The sequence below is a fragment of the Apium graveolens genome, unplaced genomic scaffold, assembly GCF_009905375.1.
Source record: "Apium graveolens cultivar Ventura unplaced genomic scaffold, ASM990537v1 ctg6072, whole genome shotgun sequence".
In the NCBI taxonomy this organism is placed as follows: domain Eukaryota; kingdom Viridiplantae; phylum Streptophyta; class Magnoliopsida; order Apiales; family Apiaceae; genus Apium; species Apium graveolens.
The window spans coordinates 54,480-74,199 of NW_027419212.1; the positions used below are offsets into that span (position 1 = coordinate 54,480).

At 35.0% G+C, this 19,720-nt stretch overlaps 1 protein-coding gene across 1 annotated transcript; it reads left to right on the forward strand.

Annotated features, from left to right (window-relative positions):
• Nucleotides 1–18,578: 18,578 nt before the first annotated feature.
• Nucleotides 18,579–19,076, forward strand: LOC141703008 (uncharacterized). Its single transcript, XM_074506630.1, has one exon. It carries the CDS (start codon nucleotides 18,579–18,581, stop codon nucleotides 19,074–19,076), a length of 498 nt encoding a protein of 165 aa, XP_074362731.1.
• The last annotated feature ends 644 nt before the right edge of the window (nucleotides 19,077–19,720 follow it).

Here is a 19,720-nt window from a genome sequence, read left to right on the forward strand (position 1 = left end):
AAACAGGTCAATTTCGGGTTACTCAGGTACGTACCAGGTCGGTTTCGTGTCACAATTTTTGAACCCGTTTCGGGTCGAGTCGGGTTCGGGTCAGACTAAAAAAAAATCAGGTACATCCAACCTGACACGAACCCGACCCAAAATCCGAAATTGCAACCCCTACATTGAGCTAGTTTTATATAATACCTGATTCGAAATCTCCTATTTTCACATTTATAATCTATCTATATTATATTTATATTATAATAAACGAAACATTAAAAGTTTGGCGGTTGTTCGGTCGGTACTTGCTGAATTTACTTAATTACCCTTACTTAATTGTGCGAATTCTAATTATTGGGTCGATCAATTCTAATTATAATTGATATTGAAGTCAAATTCCTCTGATACTTTACCAATTTCAATTCTATTTTATATCGAACTCTATATCACTATAATTTATATTAAATTCAACTTCTTCTACGAATTTAAATTTTAATTCATATTGAGTTATATATCATTCTAATTTGTTACTTCGGGCTAAATTAAATTTAAACAAACTAAATTTAATTCTTAAGATTTGGTTGATATATAATGTGACTCGGATTAAGATAAAATAAGAATACTATCAATCCTCCTACAAAAATATACTAATGAACTTGATAAACAAAATAACATATTTTATTTATCCAGGATAAAAAAATACATTATACAATTGATTCAGACTAACACAAAACTAAAATAAAAATACAAAAAAAAGCATATAAACTAATTATTCAGTCTAAAGAAACTATCTTATTGATCCGGAATTTTAAAAAAAATAAAATTAAACTAAAAATAATTAGTTTAATTTGGTCAGTGTATTGGGCATCGGGCTAAAATAAAATAATATAAATCACTGATCCGAGATAAATCAAATTAATATTAGACCAAGTATAATTCGTATCCTATTCATATGAAATAAAAAATTTAATTTAATTTAAAACATAATTTTTTTAAATACACTTAGAATTTTCAATAAAACTATATCGTTCAATCAATAATATTGCCTTTTTCAAATATCTTTTATAGAGCTATAGTTAATCGATTAAGTAATCACCATGCTAAAATAATAATTTTATAAGGTACCAACATAATGGAGACATTATATTTTTACCCACAATAAAATAATAATATCATTATAATAATATTTCCCCTTACCAATGTTATCACTTTAAATAAGTTTAAATGTTCTAAAAAGTTATGAACGTATACGTTTACTCATATAATTATCATGAAGTCATATCATTTAAAATTTTAAATAAATAAAATTAAAAATTAAATTTAAGTATTTTTTTTAAGATTACCTAATATTAAAAAAAATCTGTGCAATTCGTGCATCATACGTGTTTTAAAAAATACACATATAATTATCAATAAAATGACGTAATATTGTTTTTTTCAAGTATCTTTTATAGAATTATAATTAATCGATTAAGTAATCACCATGCTAAAATAATATTTTTTAAGGTCCCAACATAATAATGACATTATATTTTAACCTCAATAAAATAATAATTTCGTTATAAAAAAATTTCCTCCCTTACCAATGCTATCAATTTAAATAAGTTTAAATGTTTTAAAAAGTTATGAACATATACGTTTACTAATATAATTATTATGAAATCATATCATTTAAAATTTTAAATGAACAATATTAAGAACTGAATTCAAAAATTTTAATTTTTCTTTTATATAATATTAAAAAAAATGTGCGATCCGTGTATCGCACGGGTTTTAAACCAGTAAGTTAATAATATAAAAAATACAGTTTTTTTAAACAAGACTGCAAAGATAAATCAGTTCAAGTAATATCTAATAGTATTTGAGTTGAGGAAACATATCTCATTTGTTATTGCACCTCGACAAATGCGCCTACTATTGTATTATTCACCGAGTATTATTTTATTCGGTATCAATTTTCTACATTTGGAAAAAGAGAATATTTTGTGATACGCATATAAATAATATGGACGGGTAAAACCAAGAGATTAACGGGTCTTACCAAACCATTGAAGATGATTAATTAAGTAATTATTGGGAATCTATTAGTGCGTATTAGTGCTCAGGTTCCAGAAAGAATGGCAGATCTTCCTCCACCTACATCTACCAACTACATAAAGAATATACTGTATCTGCGGTGAGTTTATGGGTTCAACTATTTTTTAAACTTCTAGAAGATATAGAATTTAAGCGTCTCTCTTATTGGAGCTACAGTTATCTTACGTGCATAACTATGTGATGTGAATCTCCTTACGGTGCCGATAGTGGGACATTTGTTGTATGGTTCTCGCTTCTCATCTTAAAATATTATACTTCATATAATATTAGTCACTTTGATTTTTGTCAAAAAGGTTTAGGTATTTTTACCGAATACTAAATTTAAAATTTTCCTTCTATAAATTAAAATTTTGATTATATAATTTTATTCACAAAAAGAATATTTAAAAAAATTAATTTTATTTATACGGTCAAAAATAATTAAATATGTGTTAAAAGTCAAATTGTCAATAATTAAAAATAGAGAAAGTATTAATTTTTTAAAATTATAATGATAATTAAAAAAAATTAAAAATTATAATACTTAAGAATAATATTATCATATCGTAGTTTGGACCGAGTCGTAAGTGCTTGTCGTAGATCATTATTTTTAAAAAACGGAAATAAAATATGATCATTAATTTGTTATTTTTAAAGTCAGGTCAATAATTTGCTAAATCATGCAAATTTTAGACACCTTTGTAATTTTTTCTCTCCTCGGAATTTATGAATATAGGTACAAAAATTATCTCAATAACATTAATATAATAGTCCTCAATCAGCTTAGTTACTTTACATATTTATATATTGTATATTAAAATTAGTCAAAGCACTAATTGAACATGGATATTTAACAAAAATAGCATTGATGAGAAACGAAGCATATATAATGTATCAAATTCTGTGGTATACATGAACGAATAAGAAAAATTTATCATTCAACAGTTGGCTCTATAATATATAAAAGAAGTATGCAAATAATATTTAGTTGAAATTGGGAAAGGGAAAGGAAAAGAACATGTGACATGTTTGAAGGATAGAGTAGGTAACCAAATAACTTAATTATTTGGATAATAAAAGAGCGAAAGAGAAGGGAGAAGAAGGGGGTATGTATGGATCATAAAATATTAAGAAAAGTAAACAGTTGGGGTTAGTTAAAGGTAGGTGGTGTGGGGTTAGAAGTGTTCGAAGGGGCCCGGGTCATGTGCTAATACAGTGAGGTATGGGATTCCCATCTTAACTAATGGGGAATATAGATTGGAGATTGGACATTAAGCCAGCCAAACATGACCTTGTCTTTTTTTATGATAAACCCTACCTAATACACATGATCTACCCATTCATTAATATTGTTGTTACCTAAGCCTGCTTCATGTTCTAGAGATTTAATATAATACCTTATTACATCCATTGATGCATTTCTAATGTTAGATTTTAATCTATAACTCTAATTTTATAATTTTCCTGGCCGAGCCGGGATTCTTTATTATATTAGAAAGGATAATCAATGCCCGAAAGCTGCTATCCCAAGAGGCCGTGTAGTACTATTTTAGGCGGATTTGAGAGTTAAAAGTCGGTCTTGATCTAGTTCCGTCATCCATTAAACGGGGCATAGACTTGAAATTGCGAGTAAATTGAGAATCAACAATGTTGGGGGCGGGGCGAGCTCAATGTCATGCATGTTCTACTATAACTAAGCAGGTGGTAGTACCAACCAATTATGTTAATTATATACGAGTACAACATACTAGTAACAGAGTAGCATGGATGTGCATGTGGTACCCGTATGAGACGTCTATTTATACCTAATCCATCTCTTTACAAATAATGGACTGTAGAGACTTCTTTTATACTCCCTCCCTAGTTTACGTACTTTACACGTATTTCGAGACTTTAATAAAAAATAGTTTCATAATATTTTTTTTTAAAACTTTTTTTTTAATAAAAGTTTAACATGAAATCCTTTTTCAGAATTTTTCACTATATATATATATAGTGATGAAAAAATTATAAAAGATATTGTTTAATGTTAAACAATATCATGAGATTACTTCCTTTCTCTAAATTTTATGTCAAAAGTACTAATTTTCACAAAAAACAGTTTTTTGAATTTTATCTAACATTTTTTTAACAAAAAATAGCTGCAACAACAATGTCAAGTGCACCCTTAACAATATAATTAGCCACGCAGATTAAGGTGGCAGCTGGTTGCAGTTAAAGAAACACGTGCCTGATTATTACGGAGTCGGCCGGGATAAATTAAAGTTAGTAATTGATTACAAGGTCAACGTAAATGCGCTTATTTACATGCCATTTACCTAACTTATGTTCTCCACACGTATCGATCTTAATGTGACAATTTAAATTAAGAGTTTGGCCTCTATGTTTATACATATTTGTCATTTGACATTAAATCTATTAGCGGAAATAGGAATTGAAACCAATTCATTAGCTTATTGATTTGACGTATTGTAAGAAAAAGGAGTAGATTATCGTTTATATTAGTAGCCAATCAATAAGTAGTTCAGCCAACTAATATAAATTAAAGGAAAGTTATAGTTTAATTAAAGCAATAGGAACGTAAAGTAGGAGTGCCTTTTTTATATTGGAGTATATAAAATTGAAGGGCGAAGGCAGTTTTTGCATACTCTGGGCGCATATACCAGTAATATATAGCTATAGCTATGGACTGTGGGCATAACAAATGGAGTCGTGTACTACTAAATTAATAGAGACACAAAATGAAAGTAAGTAAAAGGAGAGGACAAAGAACGTGAGGTGGTTGGTGGAGTTTGGTAGCTGAGTGATGTTGGAGATTGCAACTACTTCTGTCTCTTCTATTCAATTCTTAAGCCCCCACTTTCTTATTTGTCTTCTCAATTATTTCAATATATTACTATTAGATTTGCTATATATTTTTTAATTTTATATACATGACACATGCAATACAGATATATGTTGTATAGTTCTATTTTATACACATACGTACTTCACTTGACCTACCTATATTACTAAATTATTAACATTATTCATTAACAAAGAAGGGTCCGCTTTCCGCTACAACCATAACGATTATCCAACACTCAATTTCCTGGATTCAACAGCTATAATTAAAAAAATATTATTAGTTATAATATTCACCAAAAGGATATTTTTCACGTATAATTTCCGCGAAAAGGTTTTATCTTTCCACGCATATATATACAATAAATGTCTGTACTTTCGGTTTGTAAAATCCAAGACAAATGTTAACATTTGAAAGTAATAGGAGAGCTAAATTGAAAATTTTCAAGTATTTGTTATCTTTACTCACTCCTGTATTTGGTAAGATTCATTTCTTACTTATTTTTGTTTGAGTTATAAATAAGTTTTTTGCTAGATTTGAAGGTAGAAAAATTTTGAAAAAAAATTGATAAAAGTATTCATAATGTAGTAAATAAAGATGTTGATATTAGTAGCGGTATTTGCTTAGGTTACGATAATGCAGAGTATGTTGTGCAAGACATGCTTGTATAATACTCCATCAGTCTCTTTCAATTGTTTACATTTCTGAGAAAATATTTGGCACGCATTTTAAAATGCATAAAAAGTATGGTTATGTAACTTATTTTTACAATTTTCTTTTTCTGAATAAAAGTTGAATGTTTTAATTTTTATTCAAAAAAACAAATTTGTAAAAAAAATTATAGAACTATACTTTACATGCACCTTAAAATGCGTGTCGGACACTCTCTAAAAAATGTAAACAATTGAAAGGGACGGAGGGAGTATAATTTTGTATTATGTAATTGTATTACTTGAGTCTATAAAAATGTTAAGTTGATTACACTGTAGGATTTTTCTGTGAACAGTCATCAAACTAATGGATAAACTCTAGAAGAACATCAAATCCTGATCATGCCTTAGAGAGAAGTGTATCAGCTTGTATTTGAATAATATTGTTCTAGGAAAAATATTTTAAGTCAGATATCGACAAGTCACATATCAAGGAATATCGAGAAGTCCAGAATGACTTGTAGAGAGGTCCCATGAGATATCGATAAGTCAATATGCATGTAACAATTTTTTCGAGAAGCTCTCAACCTATTTTGCAAATGATAAATTTAAAGCCTATTTTAACAAATGCATATATCACTTGTTGATTGAAGAAGTTTTTGAGGATACGTGAAAAACATTGGTCTTGAAATATAAGTTGGGAGATAATACATGGTTATAAGGGTTGTATAATTTGAAGCATGAGTGGATCGAGGCTTATACACGAAACATTTTCTCTGCGGGTCAAAGACAACATCGCGAAGCGAAGTAAAATCCACACCCGAATTTAAAAACACACCAAAACCAAATCTATGGAATAACTCATTTTGAGCATCAAACCAAACCTAATTACGCATGTTCATGTTCCCACAATAACACTCCAACCCCACTCATGTCCCCCACAAGTCCCAAACATTCGAACATACACGATACTCGTTATCAAAGATAACGGTTTGACTAACGAGACCCAACAATATGTTATTCATCATGATATAAAAAACATGAAAATAATTTAATAAGATATTCTAACAGCAACAATCCACAACCAATCTCAACCATATAATTACAACTATGAATAATCAACAATTTGCACAATGTGGTTGTACATATATACCAACATATTTAACCACATTCACGAAAAACGTTAAAATCCCAAAATTTATATACAAACTTTGGTAAAGTACTAGACCAAAATTGCACATATACACATTCAAATCCCCATCATATCACAAATAAACTCAAATAACATAAATAATCCTCTACTGTAATCAATAATTATCTATAATCTACAATTATTCGATTATATATATACAAAACACGTATGTATAATCAAGAACGTATCGGAACAATTCAAAATGGCGGGCAAAAACTAGAATTGCATACATAATCGAATATATAATTATAAATACACACGATTCGACAAATTCCATCTCGGACCTTAAAACCGAAAACCTAACCCTAGAACCCGAAAAAATGCATAATATTGATTGTAAAACGAACCTTAATGTAGTTGGAGTTGCGAAATTGAAGAGAAAGTGATGAACAATAAGAATCGGTCATAATCCGCCGTTGAATCTCCTTCAAATCGCCTAGAGGAAGTTTTTTATTTTTAATTCTATCAATTAACTGCTAAATGGGTCGTCTAAACCCGTTTAATCTGTTTTTCTGGTCTTCTGCGAAAGTGTATTAATGGTAAAAAAAAAGTAATTACTCGTTCCGTGGATATTATACGCGGAGGGGCTGAAATTCTTTTTCTTTCCGCGAGAAATATGCACGGAACGATTATTTTTTAGTCATGATTGTTCGATCAACGGTATATTTATTAAATATTTCCTGACACACGATTGTTCGGAAATATGACCCTATAACGAAATAAAAAAAGAAGAAGTAGTTTACTTCATCATGTAAACAATTCTGTCAAAAATCGTGTGATACAACATTAATATTGTTATGTTAATATTGTTCTACTGTAATTGAAAAAAGTTTGGATTCTATGTAAATTCTATTAACTAAAATATTTCAAATAAAAGATGTACGTTATCTGAGAAAAAGTTTTGATTATTAATTTATTAAATTTGACATATTGTTATTAGATTTCGATCATTTTGCAGAGTTGAATGGGACTGGAATGAAGTGTACATGAGAATTCATAGGAACTAGATGGAATGTTAAAGAAATCAAATAAATATTTCATTTATCTGTTTGTTTAAAGAAAATTCAAGTGGAACGAAATGAAAATAATATATATAATCTAACGAGAGTTATGTTTTATGGAGTATATTATTTCATTAGAGTCTTTTTAGTCCATATATGTTCTGCAAGTAAAATATATTTTAAAATATTGTAATATATATATATATATATATATATAATTTTTTGAATAATATTCTATAAATATTAATATTTTATTGAAAATCTTGCGGATTGCATACATTTTAATAAGGGAGAGCAAGGTTCGGTTCGGCTGGACTCAGTTTTATGATAAAACCGAAACCGAAACCGAAGATCATCGGTTTTAAAAATCAAAAACCGCAACTGCAACTGAATTATCGGTTTCGGTTTCAAAAGCCCCGGTTTCGGTTGTAATTTTCGGTTTTGGTTTTAAAACCGGCAAAAGAATTTTTTTACAACTTGAATAAAAGGAATTTACTTAATTAAAAAAATTAACAATATCATCTGAGTTTTTAACTAAATCGAAATAAAAAATGACATTAGAAAGTAACATTTTCTGAAAGCAAAAAAAATTTATTAAATTCATCAGCTATCTTCAATTTTCTGCACTTTTCAATTTCCCCTCACTCATTGTCCTTTGCATTTACCATGAACTACCTGGAAATAAAGCAATTAAAGTATATGGTTAGAATACAATAAACAATAAGCAAATAGAGTTTAAATAATATTGAAAACTCAACGGTTATCTATATATATATAGGGTTAGGTTTTATGGAGTCCCCTATTTCATTGGAGTCCTTGGAGTCCATATATGTTCTGCAAGTAAAATATAGCTTAAATTGTTGCAAAACGTATTATTTTTCGAATGATATTCTACAAATATCACAATTTTATTGAAAATCTTGCAGATTGCATAGATTTTACAAGTAGAACGTTGCAAAATATATTATTCTACAAAACATGTTTAGTTTGCAAAATATAAATGTTCATCTTGCAGAAAATACTTATTGTACTTGTAAATATACGAGATTCGCATGATTTTATTGAAGTAATGATATTTGTGAAACATGTTTTGCAAGATAATACGTTTTAGAAGATATTTTATTTGCAGAACATAGATGGACTCCGATGACTTCAATTAAAAGGTGGACTCCATAGAACTTTACTCTGAACACAGAAGGATCAAGAAGTTATTAGCTACTACACTAACAAGATGCAACTCTCCAAATTACTATGCCAAAAAAGATAGTATGATATGTAACGAAAAATAGTAAGGATGTAGTAGTAGTGGTTCTACCCAGTAAGTTGTTCTATTTTTAGCTTCTCCCTTGTCAGGAGTTTAGATAATTGTTTTAACCGAATAACAGTTAAAAAATCACAGTATACCGGGCTTCTTAGTAACTGACCCAAACACACAAACAGAAATCATGCCACAAAAAACACAACTTTGTGAAGATCCAGGCCTGTTCCTTGTGGATTAACTAACCACTTTCTGAAACTTTGACTTAAATTGTTAAAACTTTGATTCATGTAGAAGGAAGTACATTGGAGTTGGAATTCAATTTTAACATAAAAATATACTCTTCGGGGTCAAAGTATAATAATCTTGCGTTTAGCATTGAACTTGCTCTAACAACTTCAGATTTTCCAAATACATAAGGGCTAACGATCATTATTTATTTAATAAGAAAATGATATAAACAATAAGTGGACAATTACAATTTGGCCTAAACTTTGGATATGATTAAATGCTCTAAGTATACATATATACTATTTCCCATCTGATTATCATCTTCTTTCCCTTTATCATCTACCAAGTCAATATTTATCTAAAAATGAATAGATATAAAGATAAATATAGAGTAGGCAGCATTGTAAACGACTAAATATAATAGAAAATTATCCAACAAACTAAAGTGTTTCTTCTAATATTACACAAATGAAACTTTATAATTTGTATATCCGATAAATCAATTCATAATATTACACAAATTAAAAAAAAAGTTGCATCGGATTGTAATATCATACCACTGGAGACGGATGTAATGTTTCTTGGTGAGAAGTTTCTTGGTCGGACATGACTTGTAACTCGCGGGTCGCGGCAACTCGGGGAGCAGTTGCAGCTTCAGGCTTCAGCTCGAATTCTGAATTCTTTTCGTTGGACTGTTTTGAGCGGATAACTGTTAAAGACTTAGAGACCTAATCTGAATTTTGAGTTATGAATGGACCTGTCCTAAACTATGGACCCTGTTATGGATTTTGACAAGCCCAAATCATAATAATTATTGGCCCAGATTTTAATTTCTTAAGTTAATTATTTATATTTTTATGATATATATATATTTATACATATATATATATATATATATTAATATATTATAATAATCGGTTCGGTTTTGGTTTTTCGGTTCGGTTTAACTCGAAAATCAAAACCGGACTTTTAGTAACGGTTCGGTTTTTTTGGTTTCTCGGTTTTAATTCGGTTCGATTTTAATCCATTCGGTTTTAATCGATTTTTACCGGTTTCAGTTCAGTTTCGGTTTTGTTTTCGATTTTTCTGCTCAGCCCTATATTTTACGGGTAGAATATTAATATATTATTCTACAAAACAGATTGTATACACATATTTTACAAGTAGAACCTTATAAAATATTTATTTTACAAAACATACTTAGTTTGCAAAATGAAAATGTTTATATTGCAGAGCATAAATGTTTAATTGCAAGGAAAAAACATATCTTGCTTGTGAATGTATGAGATTCACATAATTTTATTAAATTAATGATATTTTTGAAAGATATTTTGTAAGATAACACATTTGCAAGAGATTTTATTTGAGAATATAAATGGATTTCGAGATGGAATTCCATAGAATTTTACTTTAAATTGATTTTTTCAAAAAAATTCTAATTTTGAAAGAAAAACCAATGAGAAAAAGCCGGACTTGATTTTGATGTTGAAATGCAGAGAGAGATTTTTGTAAAAAAAATTGTGAAAAAGATACGCTGCGAAAGAAATGAGTTTATCACACGTATTTCTGATAAAATGAAATTAAACAATTTCAATGATATGAAATTTGCTTGAAAATGATACATCCCATTCCTTTACTCGAAATAAATAATCAAAATTTTCATTAAACCCACAACCTAATAAAAGTGTTCATATTGAATCCATCTTGCACTTAATTTAAACAGATAATTCAAAGTGACGTTTTAGTTTTGTTTGGAGTTATAAAAGCGAACTAGAACATATCCTGGTTCTTTATCTAACAGTTGTCTACAATTGTGTTGATTCAAAATTACATAATTTACGGACTCGCAATCGACTTGCTTACATAAGGTCTCTTTGTTTTATTGTTTTAGTTGGGTGGAAAGAGAAAAAAACAAAGAAAGATAAGCACAAAGTGAAAAGAATAATACAAGGGGGGGATGATGAGGTAATAAGGATATGGTGTACAAGCAAAAAAAGAAGGCATGTAGCCACGTTATTCCCTCCTAGTTAACTTGGCACTTTCCTCTCCTTTTAATCTATATTTTGCAACATATTGTGAGATGGCATATTTGTCAACCTAATTTATACTACATAATAATAACAATATTGTTAAGTATCACCCCCATTAATCTAAAGTATAATCATCAATTTTTTTGAAAAAATTTACAGCCCCCTTAAATTCAAAGCTGAATCCGCCACTACTATGAGATTCAAGTGTACTCTTTGAAAATGAAAAGGCATGAGATTTCAGCATGCATGTGATCTGTAACTTGTAAACGAGTGGTATTATATGAAGGACATAACATGCAACTATGTGTTGTAAAATACAACACACGTAATGCAACTATGAAGTTGCAACTATGTGTTGCAACTTCTGCAGGCTGGAGTCCAACACTATCTTAAAATGTCACCCTGGTATAGAATATGAGCTTTATAATTAGTGTAACGAGTCCGGGGCTGGCTGCAGGTTCTCAATATTAAGAACATCATCTGCCCTGTCAATACTACATCAACTGAACAGAGCCCAAATAAACCTTTGGGCTGGATCGCTTAAATTTATGGATAGCAGTAATACTATTTAGCATACATACATCCTACATAGATATTAGCCGAATGAGGTCCATGCCTAAAGTTTCCAAATATAAAGGGCCGATAATTTTTATCATTTCTAGTATCCCCTCAATTTCAAAAACCAGATTGCACTGCATATTGCACCACGCACATATTCTGCAAAAAAAAAGAGAGGGCGAAAGCCAGAATAATAGGTGCTCCAGCTCCACTATGCCACGCTTGGCGGAGTTTCATGGTGAATTTTTTGAACATATTCTTTTTATGTAGTGGGTAATTTCGAGATTATATTTAAGAAAATGAGTACGAAAACTGTTGTTTGATAGAGAACAATGTAGAGGCAGCTTATTATGTAAATAAACAAGGAATGTCGCTATTATATCTGGCTGTTGAAGCTAGTAATATGGAGCATGTCAGGAATATATGGAGCCATAAGAAAAAAGAATACAGGTATGCCTCCTAATTCCTATCTACAACTTTGTCCCACGCACTTTTATGAGTTATTCTGCATTTACCATGCATATTAGCTACGTAATCTTAATTACTATACATCTGTTGTTTTTAGCACTCTCATCTTTAAACTTATATTTTAGCCTAGCTTAATTTTTTGATTCCCGCCCAACATTATATTCAAACAAGTTTAGGTATTACGAGACATGAAATAAACCCTTAAATCATTATATATGTGTGTTGATGGTACAAGAAATGACTTTGCCAAATTAAGTAAAATATAATAAATATGCATGTTACATATACCATAATATCCAAGCCCACCGACAAAACTCAATAATCAACCACTAGCTAGTCCGAAAAAGCCAGCGATTTGGTATAAATTAGTTATTGACTTATATCTATAAATGACACAAATACTCTTATTTTTATCGATATGAGATGTTACAAATACCCCCTCTTACAGGATCGACTACCTCGTCAATGTCACAAACACACGTACGAAATCTGGGTAGTGCCTCAGCACTTTCGGCCGGACAGAGCTCTGATACCATATATAACATTCAATCCCACAACAGAATGCGTACCAAACCCAATAATCCACCACCGGTCGGTCCAAAAAAACTAGCGATTTGATATATATTAGCTGTTGACTTGTATCTATAAAAGATACAAGGACTCTTATTATTATCGACGTGAGATGTTATATATATAGGGTCTGAAACCCCATTATTCAGATTAAAGTTAATATGGAACTTAATCTGGGCCAGCTCAAATGAGAAGTGTACCTAGTAAAATGACACGTGAAACATGGAGGGAAAATCAAGTTCAATTTAGTATTGAGAACATTAAAAAGATGGATTGATAGGGTGTAAACAACCTGGCTAGGGCCCAACCAGGATCTAAGGCATATCAGGCTCGATTGATGGACCAAGATCCCCCTTCACCCAGCGCAATCAAGTGATCATACCAAGGCTCAGGGCCAACCTAGGACCTGGATCTTCTCCTAACTAGGGTCCAACCCATGACCTAGATCACCTGCCTACCAGGGTCCGGCCCATGACCTGGATCACCTGCCTAGCCTACCAGGGTCCAGCCCACGACCTGGATCACCTGCCTACCTGGATCAAGCCCAGAACCAGGATCACCCTAAGGGGGGTCCCAGCAAGCACAAGCACATGCACATTCCACAACCCGCCAAGGAAGGGTACGTGGGCATGTGACGATGACAGCTATCAACAACCAACATATCAGACAAACACGACGCGTGTCAGAAGGTCGTTAGGACACCCTGAAGGTGGTCCTCCCCTGGACACGTGTATGCAATCCACCCAAGCCAGACGTCCTCCGCCCCCAAGAACCAACGGCCCTGATCTAGAGGTACCAACCCCTAAACCCTACCTTTGGGCTATATATACCCCCAAAAATGAAAGGTTTAGGGGTTAGAAAAACACTTTCATTACACACACTCGCATATACTCAGCCTATACACACACAACCACCTTAGTCCTATCTATCTTCATCTTCCCCAGCCAGCTTCTTATTCTTACACCGGAGGCACCGCGGGGAAAAAACCCCCCTCCGGTGTTGTTTTGCAGGCGCCCAACAGCAGCTACACCTCATCCATACCCAGAAGATCCAAGCACGGCGTCAGAAGGGGCCGCCCCGGTCACCGGAGTTATCATTTGGCGCTAGAAGGAGGGGGCTCCATCCTTAGGTCTCGGTGCCCCTGGATTCACCTTCATCAGCAAACTCTTAAGAGAGTCCACATCTTAAACCTGTAAGAACACTATGAACCATACCCTCTCTTGAATATGAATGTTGTTCATTTTAGCCATATTTTTGTGAGCTCATTACGTTAAGCTACGTTTGTGTGAGCCCGTCCTCGTTTGTTAGTTTTGATTGTTTGGGATTTGATAATCTTGATAGTCTTAAAGCCTGGGGTTTGGTAGTTTTGATAGTTTTAAAACTCAGATTTACTTTAATTTTCATATTGTCTTTGTGTTCTAGAGTCTGTTGTTCTTGTTCAGTAGTATTGTGAGCATAACCCAGAAAGTTTGTTTGGTGTTATTTTGGAAATTTTTTGTAATCTTAAAAAAAAGCAACCTTAGATCCACATTTTTAGCCTCAAATCTTGGTCAGTTGTTTGTACAATTGTGGTAATGACAAGAGCATGAAAAAGTACGGTTGGTAGGCCCTCCGCACGTACCCAGGTCCAGGATCAGGACCACTCTCAGGCTCACGAACCTGGGGGAGACCGAGAGACCCTCCAGGAGCAACCATTGGCTCAGCATACCCCGGTCTTGGAAGGGATAGTAGCACCCTGGGATGCTATGAACGTCATCGAGCTCAATCAGTATAAGTATACAAATGTTCCAGTGGCAGAAGAGCATATGGCCAACTTAACAAGCCATGAACTGGATGAAGCAATCAGGCTCTGCAGAGATGAACAAGCCCGGGCTCAGATGGAATATGAGCAAGAGGATGACCAAGAAGAGTTCGGGGACTCTCAACAATCTAGGAGGTATGTCTTCGACCGAATCGGAGCTAAGGCAAAAAAGAATCAAAAAGAGCCTAGTAAGAAGGAGACAGAAGCAATCAGGAAGAAAAAATTAGAAGAGATGAGGGAACAAATATAAAGAGAAGAAGAGGCAAAGATTGAACTAAAGATTCTAAAAATGATGCAGCTGGAAGAGGAGAGGCTCCTAGATAAGACAAAAGGCAAAAGGACTCGGAGGGACCCTACCCCGAGGTCATTTCTGATGATGAAGAGGATGGCCAGAAGGATCTGAAAGATATAATTTATGAGCTCCAGATAAAAATGGAAAAAGATTCCGTATTGGAGATTGGGGAAACCCTTACACCCTTCAGTCACTCCCTAGAAGCCATCCCTCGACAAAAAAATCTCAAACATTACAACTTTGACTCTTTTGATGGATTGGAGGATCCGGAAGAGCACCTCAATTACTTTGAACAAATCTCCCAAATATATTACTACAATGACTTAACCAAGTCCAGGTTCTTCGCCTCGACCCTCAAAGGGGGGGCTCAAAGATGGTTCAGCAGGATCCCGTCACGAAGCATCCACTCCTGGAAAGAGTTCAGGGGGCCTTCCTTAGAAGATTTAGAGCCAATAAGACACACGAAATGCACATGTGTCACCTGGAAACAATCCGCCAATACGACAACGAAGCACTCTAAACTTATATGCGGAGATTCCAGGAAACCATCAACGAAGTCTTGAATCTTGATGAGAGGGAGGCTCTAAGCATATTTCGGAGGAACCTGGATCCGGAACACAATGAGAGGTACATTGTAGAGCTGATAAATAAAGAACCACAAAGCCTAGCCGCTGCCTACTCTATGGCAGCCAGGTTCATAAAGGAAACGGACATTCTCCAGGCGATGAGAATGACTCAGAATGGAGGATCCAGGAACAAAACTTCCGATGACCGACCGAAAGGGGGTTACCATCAGAAAAAGAAGTTCAAGCAAAGTCAACAAGCCCAGCAGGCCAATGTGGTACAAAACACTCCAATATTTCAAAGACTGGGTCCAAAGACAGAATCAAAACGCGATCCTGGTCCACCTAGGCAAGCCAGAGAGCCTAGTCAAGAGCTAGACTGAACACCACTAAACAGGACCCGGGAAGAGATACTAAAAGAGACCAAGGGAAAGCCATTCTATTACCCACCGAAGCCCATGCAGACTCCCTCAGAGAGCAGGCCTTACAACAGACAATGCGACTATCATGAAACACATGGGCACAAAATTGAAAATTGTCTCTCTCTCAAATACTTCATTGAAGATCAAGTAAAGAAGGGTAACCTGAATCAGTACATCTCCCGGGAGACAAATCAGAAGGAAGACAGAAAAAGGAGAGGAAAAATGTAGTGAATGTGGTCCTGGGGGGGGGTCTCACTCCCCTCCTAGGAGCCGGGCTCAGTAAATGAAGTACTCTCCATTCAATCCTACCCGGAGATGGTAATCTCATTCAGCAGCAAGGATTATGAAGGGTTCAACCTGAATCACAATGAAACATTGGTGGTGACACTTGATATCTTTGATAATGAGTTCAGGAGAATGCTGATAGACAATGGTTCTTCAGTAAACATACTCTTCAAACATACTGTGGACCGGATGAATGCCGAGAGGACCCCCTCTATGGGTTCGGGAATAACTTGGTCCCGATCCATGGAACCTTATACTTGCCAGTAATATTTGTGTCAGTTCCAAACCAAGTCACCCATGTGATAAAATTCTACGTGATCAACACTCCCTCATCTAACAACGACATAATTGGGCGATCAGCTCTAACCAGGATCCAAGTAATCACCTCTACATCACACTTGAAAATCAAATTCCCAACTCCAACGGGGGTAGGAGAAGTTAAGGGAGACTATAAGGTCGCCGAAAGATGTTATAGCCAAGTCCCGGTCATGGCTGAAACTCACCAAGATAACAAGAGGAAGGTCGTAGTCCTTCGCAAACAGCAAAGCATTAAGAAACATCGCCCTCACTCAAGGGATGATGCGAGAAAAGAAGTCCAGATTATAGAGTCCATCCCGGATCCAAAAACAACCAAGCTAGGCTCGAAAGAGAAAAAGAGCAACCAAGTCACAGCAGAGATTGAATTGAGCCCAGGCCTCGGCCAAGGCGATCCTACTGTGCAAGCAACCAACCCTGAAACAAGTGAAGTAGGGGAAAGCAACCAAAAAGAAATGACGGCCCAGGGTCAGGTCTATATAAAGAAGAACACAGATGCCCGGATCCAGCAGTTGGTATCAAACATGGATCATGCCAAGATTGAGGCTGCTGTAGAAACAGAAACAATTCTGATTAATGCAAGCGATCCTTCTAAGAAGGTAAAGATAGGATCCGGACTCGAGGCTCCCTTCAGAAAAGACCTGGTATCATTACTTCGAGGGTACTCCGATATATTTTCTTGGAGCCCAAGAGACATGCCCGAGTTGGATGAATCCATAGCAATGCATAGCTTGGACGTCAACCCCGAGAGAAAACCAGTTAAGTAAAGAGAAGAAATTTTGCGCCAGAAAGGCAGAAAGCAATAGATGAAGAGATTGATAAACTACTGAAAGTAAGATCATATGCAAGGTCAAGTACCCGGAATGGTTAGCAAATGTTGTTATGGTGAAAAAAGCAAATGGGAAATGGAGAATGTGTGTCGACTACACCGACTTTAATAGTGTATGTCCCAAAGATCCTTATCCCTTGCCAAATATTGATCAATTGATCGACGCCACATTCGAGCACGTAATTCTGAGCTTTATGGACGCCTACTCGGGGTACAACCAGATTAAATGAATCCGAAAGATACCTTGAAGAAAGCCTTCATCACTCACAGGGCGGTCTATGCCTATGTAATGCTGCCTTTCGAATTGACCGATGTGGGAATAACCTACCAGAGAGCAATGAATAAAATCTTCAAAGATCAGATTGGAAGGAACCTAGAATCCTATGTTGACGACATGATTGCAAAGTCCACAAGCATCCCCGATCACATAGGAGACCTAAGAGAATGCTTTGACAACTTGAGAAAATACTCACTCGGGCTTAATCAAGAAAAGTGCACATTCAGAGTAGGAGCGGGAAAATTTCTTGGATTCATGATAAGCAACCGGGGAATTGAAGCCAACCCAGAAAAGATAAAAGCAATCCAGGAGATGAAGCCTCCCAGAACACAGAAGGATGTGTAGAAGCTAAGCAGGGTCACTGGCAGCACTTAGAAGATTCATCTCAAAGCTAGCCGAGAGATGTCTACCCTTCTTTGATCTATTGAAAGGGGAAACCAACAAGAGAGAAGTTAATTGGAGCCCGAAATACCAAAGCACATTTGAAGAAATTAAAAGGTATATTTTTCAACCTCCTGTGTTAACCAAACCCCAACCCGGGGAGCCCCTATCTCTTTACCTATTAGCAGGGGCCCTAACAGTTGGAGCAGCCCTGATCAGGGAAGAGAATGGAAAACATCAACCAGTTTAATATGTGAGCCAAGTACTAAAGGACGCGGAGAACCGATACCCAATGCTAGAAAAGTTTTCCTTTGCCTTGGTCAAGCATCCAGGAAGCTCAGACACTACTTCCACGTAAGAGAGATCCGGGTTGTAACTAACCAACCCTTGAGGAAGATAATACACAATCCAGATGCCTCGGGAAGGTTGGTAAACTGGGTAGTTGAGCTAAGCCAATTCAACTTGAGTTTCATCCCAAGAACAACAATCAAAGCTCAGGCGTTGGCCGATTTCATAATAGAATGCAACTTCCCGGAAGACGAGCCTAGGCCTATGAGCATTGACCCAGAGAGAAGAAATGATAATAACCCGGGAGCCTGGGCTCTCAAAGTTGATGGATCCTCAATAAATGAAAGGTCAGGAGCAGGGCTCATTCTAAAGAGCCCAGAAGGTTTCACAATTCAAACTGCCATATCCTTTGGCTTCGCAGCAACCAACAACCAGGCAGAGTATGAAGCGCTGATAGTAGGATTGAAGGTAGCAAAAACCCTCAGGATCCAGGATCTCAAAATCTATAGTGACTCACAGATCGTAGTAAAGAAAACAAATGGCGAGTATAGAGCCAAGGATCCAGTTCTAGCCAAGTACCAGGCTCTGGTCCAAAGCAACCTTGCCTTAATACCAGAAACACAAGTCCTTCAAATCTGTATAGAGGAGAATTCAGAGACTGATACACTATCTAAACTGGTTCAAAACTCATCAGACCTGGATTGCTCCGTCTACTTCGAAGAGTTACAGAAACCAATCATAGAATCTGAAGAAGTCATGTAAATAGACAACAACCCGAATTGGATGACTCCATTTATCAACTACTTGGAGAAGGGAGAGCTCCCGAAAGACAAAGGGAAGGCTCAAAGGTTAAAAGCCAAAACAACAAATTTTTTCATTGAAGAGGGGATACTCTATCGCCGAACCTTCTCATCTCCAATCCTAAAGTGCATCGGCCCAGGGGAGGCACAGTATTGTCTGATGGAAGTTCACGAAGGGATATGCGGGGATCACATGTCCGCAAAGACCCTAGCTCATAAGATCGTAAGACAAGGGTACTACTGGTCAACTACTCACCAGGATGCAATAGAGTTCGTGAAAAAATGTAAGGAATGCCAACTCTTCAGCAACGTGACCCGGATGAGCCCAGTCCTACCCTCCTCAGTCCTGTCACTAATCCCCTTTGTTGTATGGGTTATTGATATCATGGGACCCTTCCCCAGGGCCAAAGGAGACCTCATGTACTTGCTAGTCTCAACTGATTATATGACCAAATGGGTAGAGGAAAAGGCCATGAGAATAATAAACCAGAAAGATTGCATAAAGTTCATGGACAACATCTTGATGAGGTTCGGAATACCAAGAGTACTGGTCTCGGATAATGGACCACAGTTCGTTGGATCAGAATTTGAATCCTACCTTCAAGA

Bases quoted from the DNA above. Each gene is read 5' to 3' on its own strand.
- LOC141703008 (XM_074506630.1), top strand. From the start codon at position 18,579: ATGAGCATTGACCCAGAGAGAAGAAATGATAATAACCCGGGAGCCTGG.